General features: G+C 35.9%; 1 protein-coding gene across 2 annotated transcripts in view; it reads right to left on the reverse strand.

Moving 5' to 3' along the window:
* LOC137645715 (rootletin-like) overlaps positions 1-10,000 on the reverse strand; it is a 746,485-nt gene that overhangs the window by 446,091 nt on the left and 290,394 nt on the right. For both annotated transcript variants that reach the window (XM_068378593.1, XM_068378592.1), the window contains exon 4: positions 5,318-5,501. In XM_068378593.1, coding sequence (XP_068234694.1) covers positions 5,318-5,501 — 184 coding nt within the window. The remainder of the gene's footprint in view (positions 1-5,317; positions 5,502-10,000) is intronic.

Consider the following 10,000-nt stretch of genomic DNA (forward strand, 5'->3'; position numbering starts at 1 on the left):
GTTGATAGTTTAATCTGTTATGCCCTACATCCTATATACCACATCACTATAATAATGCACCAATGCACTTTCATTGCATGTTGTTTCACATATTCTATTTTCACCAATCACTTCTGAAACAATATAGATTATGTTAACTGATGATGCATTTTAAATCTCCAACCTTAAACTGATATAATTGATATAGCAAATAATACTATTTTCTCTAAGAGGGCCGGAGCCAAGTAGCCCGTGACAAAAGCTGACCCTAACCACATCGAGCTACGTGGCTCATGATCGAAATCAAAGGAAAACACTGAAATCAACAACAAAACCTTTAAACCTCATTATCTTCGAAATTTTGAACAAAGGCCACTTAGTAATGATTGGTGACCCAATAGGTGCTATTTGAAACGATAAATTATTAGCCCCTACATATAATACATAGGCTACAGTGTGTATGTATGTGGGGAGAGAGAGAGAGAGAGAGAGAGAGAGAGAGAGAGAGAGAGAGAGAGAGAGAGAGAGAGAGAGAGAGAGGGGTGGGGGATTGCTTAAGAAAATGCTAACGAAGGATATTTCCATGTTATGAATATTAATATGAATAGTCAGTTCCAATATTATTCAAGAAAATTTTATATACAAATAGGATAGGAAAATTCACATAAAAAGTTATGATAAAAATTTTTGATGAATTAGTTTCGAAATAATATTATATTACATTTCTTAAAAGAATAAAAAAGTTCTCTCTCTTCATCGCATTTCTTTGAGAGATATCGGTAATTTCCCTCCTCTTCACATTCGAACCATCCTAACGATGTCTCGGTTGTTTAACGTCGGCCACCTTTCAGAGCAGGAGGGGCATGATCTCCCCAAGTCAGGTCTGGCCAGGCGACACCGGTTTTGTTTCTGGGTGTACATAGAGGCAATGGGTTTGGAATTAGAAAAGAAGATGGGAATTATGTATTAGAGATGGTTTAGAGTTTTGAATTTGCAAAGGAACACCTATTTTCATAAATTAAATAAGCACCTGATAACCTATGAAAGTGGGAGAGTGGAAAGCCAAATAGATAATATCCTGGTTAGAGGAACTGATAAAAATAATTTCATGAGCTGTAAATAGAGTTTGGGAGAAGTATGTGTTAAACAACACAGACTTGTAGTAATGGATTTTAAAATAACAGGTAGAAAATCCAAGAAGAGAAAGATTGGACCTATAATTAAGGTTTGGGACCTAAAAGGAGAAAAGGGTGGACAATTTAGGAGAGAGACTAATGGAAAGTTTGAACTTAGAGAGTGAACAGGGTAACAGTGGAAAATACTTGGATTGATGTGAAAGAAGTATGTTTAGTGGAAACAGAGGAATTAGTGGGAAGAACCAGCGGATATGGTGTGTCAAATGGAGAAAATTGGTTGTGGGACAGATAGGTGCAAGAGTCTGTGAAATGAAAATCAAAGGTATTCAAGAACTGGAAAGTAAGGCATGCACAAGGTGCAGAGGAACGGTACAAAGAGGAAAAATATTCTAGGAGGAAAGTAGGTATAGCTTCTGGAGGAGCAGTAGAGCAATTGAATGACAGGCTAGGAACAAGTTAAGGAGAAAAGGATACTTACAAAATTTTAAACTTGAGGTAAAGGCTAAGACACGATTTGGGGCAACTGAGAGTTATCAAGTATAGAGATGGAAATTTACAGCATAAGGATGATGACACTAAGAGGAGAATGAGAGAGTATTTTGAACAACTATTGAATACTGAAAATGAAAGAGAGGAGCTGGAAGAAGCACAAAGGGTGGAGAGGCCAGTGATCGAGATACGGAATACAGAAGTGAAGCAGGCTTCGAGTAAAATTAAAAAGGGTAAAGCACCAGGTACATTATATTTTCAAATTGAAATAGTCAAGATTCTAGCTACAGAGGAGGAAGAACGGATACTGTATTTATTAAGATCAATATGGGAAGAGGAAATAATGCCTAAAGACTGGGAGGAGAGTCTAATGATATCTATATTTAAGAAGAAAACTGATGTTATGCATGGAAGTAACTGCAGGGGAATTAAACTAACAACATGGTTTAAAAATATTTGAGAGTACTAAATGAGAGATTGTATAGATTGGGAAACAGCAGTATAAATTCATGAGGGGGAGAGAGTCTGTGGATACCATCTTTATAGTAAGGTAGATACAGGAAAAGAGGCTAGAGGAAAACTAAAAGCTTTTCTAAGCCGTTGTTGATTTAGTAGGTTCACCAGGGCACCAGCCACCAGTTGAAATACTACCGCTAGAGAGCTATGGGTCCTTTGACTGGTCAGACAGTACTACTGTACATTGGATCATTCTCTCTGGCCACGGTTCATTTTCCTTTCGCCTACACATACACAAAATAGTCTGGCCTATTCTTTACATATTCTCCTTTGTCTTCATACACCTGACAACACAAAGATCACCAAACAATTCTTTTTCTCTCAAGGGGTTAACTACTACACTGTAATCGTTCAGTGGCCACTTTCCTCTTGCTAAGGGTAGAAGAGACTCTTTGGCATGGAAAGAAGCTCTTGTAGGAGAAGGACACTACAAAATCAAACCATTGTTCTCTAGTCTTTGGTAGTGCCATAGCCTCTGTACCATGGCCTTCCACTGTCTTGGGTTAGAGTTTTCTTGCTTGAGGGTACTCTTGAGTACACTACTCTATATTATTTCTCTTCCTCTTGTTTTGTTAAAGTTTTTATAGTTTATATAGGAAATGTTTATTTTCATGTTGTTACTGTTCTTAAAATATTTTATTTTTCCTTTTCCTTTCCTCACTGGGCTATTTTCCTTGTTGGAGCCCCTGGGATTATAGAATCCTGCTTTTCCAACTAGGGTTGTAGCCTAGCAAGTAATAATAATAATAATAATAATAATAATATGATGATGATGATGATGATGATGATAGAATAAGAAGAGAAGAGATGTTTTGGTGCGTGAAGAGGGGGAAAGTCCCAGAGAAGTTGGTTAGAATAGTAGAGATGTGCAAAAGAACAAGAATGAAAATAATGACAGCATTTGGGGAAATATAAACCTTTGAAGTTGGTGTTGGATAACACCAGGGGTCAGTACTACACTCATTTTCATTTGTGGTGGTCATGGATATGTTAAGTGAAGAGATCATGAATGAAGAGTTGTGGGAGTTGCTATATGCAGATGATTTCGTGATTACTGTTGAAAATGAGGAAGACAATGAGAATTGTTGTAAAGTGGCAAGAGACTTTGGAGAAGGGTGGCTTGAGAGTAAAAGTTGAATATGACAGAAGCTAGGGTGAGTAGTAAGGAAGATAGGGACAGGATAACCATGCATGAAAGTAGAGGTTAAGTTGTAAAACAGGTACAACAATTTAGATACTTGGGATCTACTATAAGTCAGGAGGGAGTATGTGAGGCTGAACTTGAGAATAGGATAAAAGCAGCCTGGAGGAAGTGGAGGGAGGTAACAAGAGTGATATGCGATAAAAAAAATGCCAATAAAGCTAAAATTCAAGATCTACAGCACAGTAATAAGACCAATGTTAATGCATGGATCGGAAATGTGGACTCTATGACGAAAAGAGGAAGCAAAACTTGAGAGAAAAGATATGAAAATGCTGAGGTGGGTTAAGTTATCATCACTGCTTAAAAGATTGGAAAATGATGAAATATGAAGAATGATAGGCTTAGTAAATATCACAGTGGTGATAAGAGTGTCACGACTGAGATCGTGTGGCCACCTAGTGAGGATGGATGGTGGAGAGGGAGTGAGGAGGGCTTGGAAGTAATTTGTTATGGCAAGAAGAGGGAGGCAGAGAAATATATGATGAGATAAGGTGAAGGATGATATGGAAAGAAGAGGTTTGCTGGGAGGCATTAGAGACGGCGCACCAGACAACCGACCCCTTAATGTAGGGATAGCGTAGGGAGAGATTTATTCGAATTGCCTTTCCCCATAAATTCTAACTGTCGATCTTCATCTATTCTAATTATAATTACTGAATTATTCTAATCCCCAATCCCTATCTATTGTAATTAGCATTCTTCATAAATTCTAACTGCCAATCACTATTGTTAATCCACAATTATCATCTATTCTAATCGTCATTACTCACACATTCTAAGTGTCAATCCATATCTATTCTAATTATCATTTCTCCTACTTTCTAATCCCCACTCCTTATTTTGCATATTATAATTGCCAATCCTCATCTATTCTAATCACAATTCCTCATATTCTAATCGGCAATTCCCCTCTAATCTAATTCGCATTCCCTATGTATTCTAATTGCCAATCATTATCTATTCTAATCGTTATTTATCTTATATTCTAGTCACAAATCCTTACCTGTTCTAATCCCCATTCTTCATATATTCTAATTGCCAATCCTTATCTATCATAATTGTCATTCCATGTATATTTTAATGGCCAACACTTATCCCTTTTCTTTAACATTCCTAATAGTTAATCCCTATTTATTATAATCGTCATTCTTCATACAATCTAACCGTCAATCCTTATATATTCCAATCAACAGTTCTTATATTTTCTGACTCCTGGTCCTTATCTATTCTAATTACATCTACTCATATATTCTAATGGCCAATGTTTATCTATTCTTATGATTTTTGCTCTTGTATCTTAACTGTCAGTATCTATCTCTATCAGAATATAATTTACCTTTTCGGTTATAGATATAAAGTTTATCAAAAAAAAAAAAAAATTTAAGTCGGCCTAAATAACAAGCATTCGTTAGACTCATTCACTAATTGTCAATATTTCATAAAGAAAGCATCGCACACAAAACTTCAGTTACATTAAATTTGTAACTTTTCAGACTTCCTTCCTTAGCAGCTGACCATCTATTATCTGAGCAGTAATCACCAATATTCGTCGAATAGACACTCCTCCACATGTTTAGGGTGACCAGCGTTAAATTGTACAAAACCAATGGTTTTACGCCTTGCATCAACATTTCTGTAGAAATCAGTTTCCATTTCTACTAGTTACTACAGATAAAGTTACTATGTTATTGTGAAACCAATACAAGTCATATTATTTCCTGTGTAATATTTGTCTCTTTTTAAACAATGTTCCTTTCCTAGTTAATTCTGATTTGGTACTAACTCGTAGTTAAACAATATAAATGAAAAGTGAGAAAACTTCAAAAGGAATAAGTCTGCAAAATCACAAAAAGATAATTGTCAAGATATACACACTATACGATAACACAAATACGTGGGAGACTGGAATCAAATTCAATGTAATCACCTGAAAAAATAGCAATGCAAGTGAATTAAATATTGATAAATAAACCACCTCGAAAAAAATCTTTACCTCCAAACGAAACATCTCTGGATCGTCCATCGTGTCAGTAAGTGAGGTGGCGAGGTGGCCGACTGAGAGAGGTGTAGTGGTGGTTGCAGCAGACGAAGGGAAAAGATCCCTTCGAACTCGGCTTCCGCCACCAGCGGGGGGCGTTAAGTCTGGTTTTATAGGAGTACTGGTCGTTCCAGAGGGCCTGTCGTGGAGAGAAGAAAACATTATTTGTATCATATCCATGGCACAGTCAATATAAAAACATTTACATGAAAACCAAAATCACTGTAGGTACTATCCGAGTAACATTAAATGCTTTTGAGGATTTCATTATACAAACAAATAATATACAAAGGTATTACTTTAAAGTGAGTTTTCATGCTTTAAGAAAGTTGCATTTATCTAACCATGTTCAAAAGGAATCAACCTGCATAGTACTTTAAATAGACTGCGATGATAATTAGTACTCTATATCATTGAGAATTAAAGAGCAACAAAGCCCCAATCTCACTTGGACATATTTTTATTACAATCTAGGTTTTAAGAAACCCTTTCATGAAGGTCATTCGATATCAAGCAAACTGAAGTGAATACTACTAATATTAGTATCGGCTGGATTTTTTCAAATGTAACAAAGAAGAATTAAGTATTCATTTAGTAGGTATAAAAATACAGGTAAATCTTTAAGTACCCAATCGCAATTCATTAACACGACCTGTTGTTGCCATAAACTGTTCTGTATCTAATAAACACAGATTATCACGATAAAGAACTCCGTTCTTTTGACAATAACCAGAATACAAGTTCGTAAACATTTTGGATCCCATAATAACCAGGGGTACTGAGGATGACCAGTACAAGAACATTTGACCAATATTATAACATATTTTTTACTACTTATATGGAAAAGAACTAAACAATACGAACCTATAATTGATTTTAGTATTTCTCTACACAGCATATATCAATCATTCAATTGCAATCTGATTAACTTGCACTTGTTTGTTATGCCCAAAATTAAGAAAAGTGTCTCGAAGCAATTATTGTTGAGAAGTAACCTCACTGACATTTTTCTAGCTGTGAATAAACTCATTACTGCAGCGAACACAGAAAATTACTGCCCGAGTATTACACAGAATGCATATACGAGTACTGTATAATCTTGTCCTAGTAACTTTCAACAGTTTTTCTCCCATCACCGAAACAAATCTGATCAAAGTTATAAAAGCAGTACGTATGTTTACAGCTCATTACACATTACATTTGATCTTTTGCTCGTATACTCGGTTATTCCACATAATTTTTTTCTTACACCGGACATCAAAGTACTTGACAATGTGTAATTTTGTGAAATCGAGGTAAGCAAAGTTTAGATGAGCCTGCATGTGTATCTTTAAATGAGTAATTATTTTGATATAAAATACAGGTGAGAATACATAAGAAATCACACACACACACACACACATATATATATATATATATATATATATATATATATATATATATATATATATATACACACACGTTTGTGTGTGTGTGTGAGTGTGTGTATGTTGCCCTAAGGACAACATACATTAGGGCACGGAGGTGTATAACCTTGTAAAGGTGCAGTGGCTTAAACCTACCATAAGACTGCTCGGGGGTTGGTCTTAGAACTGTAATCTTTTGGGAGTTATAGGCGTAATGATGGCACTAACTGACAGCTCTGAAAGGCCCGATGACAGGCTTAGAAAGCCAGTGAGTGTCTACTACTTTGCTTAAGGACACACCCACTGATCAACGGATGTCCCCGGACTTGGTCACGAAAAACACAATTATAAATCCCTATGAATAGCGACAATTAATCTTAGTACTTTACGAGAATAAAAAGGAAGAAATGATAATGATGATGATGATGATGATGATGATGATGCAGTAGAGGAAAATAGATATTTTGGGATTATTTCAAACTCGTTGCATGACAACTATCAGTTACCTTATAAAGCAGAAGAGAGGTTCGACATGAAGTGGGTCTTATTGTGAATGAAGAATTATCAGAAAAGATCAGCCACCTGAACTTTATGAGTAACTGGATTATTAGTTTCTCTTTAAAACTATACATATTCAAAATTAGCTTTATTCAAGTATACACACCGCAGCATGGTACCATATACAGAGAATATCATCATCTTCGAGGATATGAATGGACAAGTAGGGCAAGACAGAACAGGTATATAGAACAAGTCAGGAGCATTTAACATTGGGAACAGGAACAGAGAAGTTGAGATTATAATATTTTTCTACATACAAAATGGAATGTCCATCATGAATACTTTCTATAAACACAGACATACGCAAAAGTGGACATGATACCTATGGTACATATACAGAAAAATCTATGGTTGATTTGGAAATTTCAAACAATAAAAACTTATTCAAAGAAGTATTTTTTGACTCAGATCACCATTTTCTTCTAATAAAATTGAAGATAACTAAACCTAAGCCAATAAAAAGTTAAACAAGAGAGGTTTATTCTAGAAAATCTGAAAGAGGAGGTATGCCTGGATATATATAAAAGTGAAATAACCAGCGCAAGACAAACACAACAGGAAAGTAATAATTCATGTGAGAAATGTATTAGCTTCAAAACAGCAGTTTTGGATACTGCTACAAATATAGTACAAAACAAACTTATCAGAGAAAAAAAGCAAACACCTAGGTGGACTCCTGCACTTAAATCATCTGTTGCAATCTAAATGAAACTCTTTAGGAAATGGATGAAGACCAGAAGATTAGATCACAACTACTACGAGGAAGCCAACAGTAGAGAAACAGAAAATAAAAGCATTCGCAAAAAGTGATACCTGGAAAAAACAGTAGAAGACCTGGGGAACGACTTTCGAGGAACCAAAAAGCTCCTATATAACACTACCAAAAATTGCAGAAGGAAGTCTCAAACTCCCACTTATGTAATCAAAGACCCAAGGAATGGCACAACCTTAACAGAGGCCAGAGATCCAGAATTAGGTTGAAAAAAAAAAAAAACTATTTTGAGACACTATCAAATGTGAACAACAATATACATGAGGAAGAACATCTGGAATTTAGTGTGAATGAGAGCGATGAACCTAAAATATCAGAGATGGAATTGAAAGAAGCCCTCAAGAGAATGAAAAATGGCAAGGCCCATGGTTTAGATGAGATACCAGTGAAACTACTCAAACATATGGGACAAGATGGAGTCATATGTCTGTTGGAGTTAACGAACTTGCTATAGAATGAAGACAACACCTCTGAGGATTGGCAAAGTGATTTAATGTGCCCCAACTACAAATAATTTGATAAAGCATAATGTTCAAATTATAGAGGTATATTTCTTATGGCAAATGCATGCAAGGTGTATGAAAGAATACTTGACAATTATATTTGAGAAGAGCTGGGGGTGGAAGACAGATAGGTATATTGTTTCTATAAACCTAGAGAATGCATTTTATTGAGTGCCAAGGCAAAAGATATGGGATGCAAAAAACTAATGAGCATTTTATAACACCTATCAAAACATCGAATCCAGAGGAAAATGAAACACTGAAAATGAGGACTGGTTTGAAATCCAACTAGGTGTAAGACAAGGTAGTGTTCTTCCCCCTTTTACTTTTCATATTGTTCATGGATAAATGCATGAGACAGCAAAATCCTGATGAGAATATGACCACTGATCTAATATATGCTGAGGACCATGCAGTTGTAGCAGAAATTATAGAGAACCTTCAACAAAAAATGACAGACTGGAACATCTTAACATCAAATGGCATGAAGAACACCGGCAGATATAAACATTTCACTAGAAGGGCAAGCATTAAAACAGTGCAGAACCTTTAAATATTTCGGAGCTGTATTTAGTGATCAAAATGGCCCTAAGCTGGAAATAACCAATAGAATACATAAACTTGACAACTTGTATCTACTGTATCCACTGTTGAAAGACAGGAACATACCTCGTAGAGTAAAAACTTATACACATCTCCTAACTGAGGCTAGCTCTAACCTACGGCCATGATACTTGGATATTAACATAAAGACTAAAAGCCAGCTCCAGGCAGCAGAGATGAAGGTACTTAGATAGATAAAAGGTGTAACGAAACTGAGTAATCTTCGAAGTGAAGGAGAAAACTAAGAGTGGAGGGGATTTTGGACCTTATTGAAGTGGTTTGGACAAGTCAAAAGAATGAATGAAAAACGATATCCAATGAAATTCATGAAATTGAGACACCAAGGCAGAAGACCAGTTGGTAGGTCAAAGATGAGATGGATGGACAATATTGAGAGAGAGAGAGAGAGAGAGAGAGAGAGAGAGAGAGAGAGAGAGAGAGAGAGAGAGAGAGCGGTAAATTTACAAAAGATGGAAGACAAGAAGCTGTATGATGATCGTCAGAAGTGGAGACATTTTCTGAAGCAAGGCGAATGACTGGCTTAAAAATCCTACCTGGCGTCTGGTGAGAAATGTGAGAATATGTATTAGCCGAGTAAAGCAATTAAACAAATAAAAGACATACTAGTGCACTGAAGTAAAACGGTTAGTGGGAAACGGAGCCCTAAACCAGACATTAAAAGTGATATTGACACGTTAGAGTAATACATGGGAATATTTTCCATGAAACAGACAATCATGGGTTGATCTCAGCCAACTAACAAAGGGGAAACTTTCCCAGAACCAAAAGAAGG

This window comes from Palaemon carinicauda, chromosome 8 (assembly GCF_036898095.1).
Source record: "Palaemon carinicauda isolate YSFRI2023 chromosome 8, ASM3689809v2, whole genome shotgun sequence".
Classification (NCBI taxonomy): domain Eukaryota; kingdom Metazoa; phylum Arthropoda; class Malacostraca; order Decapoda; family Palaemonidae; genus Palaemon; species Palaemon carinicauda.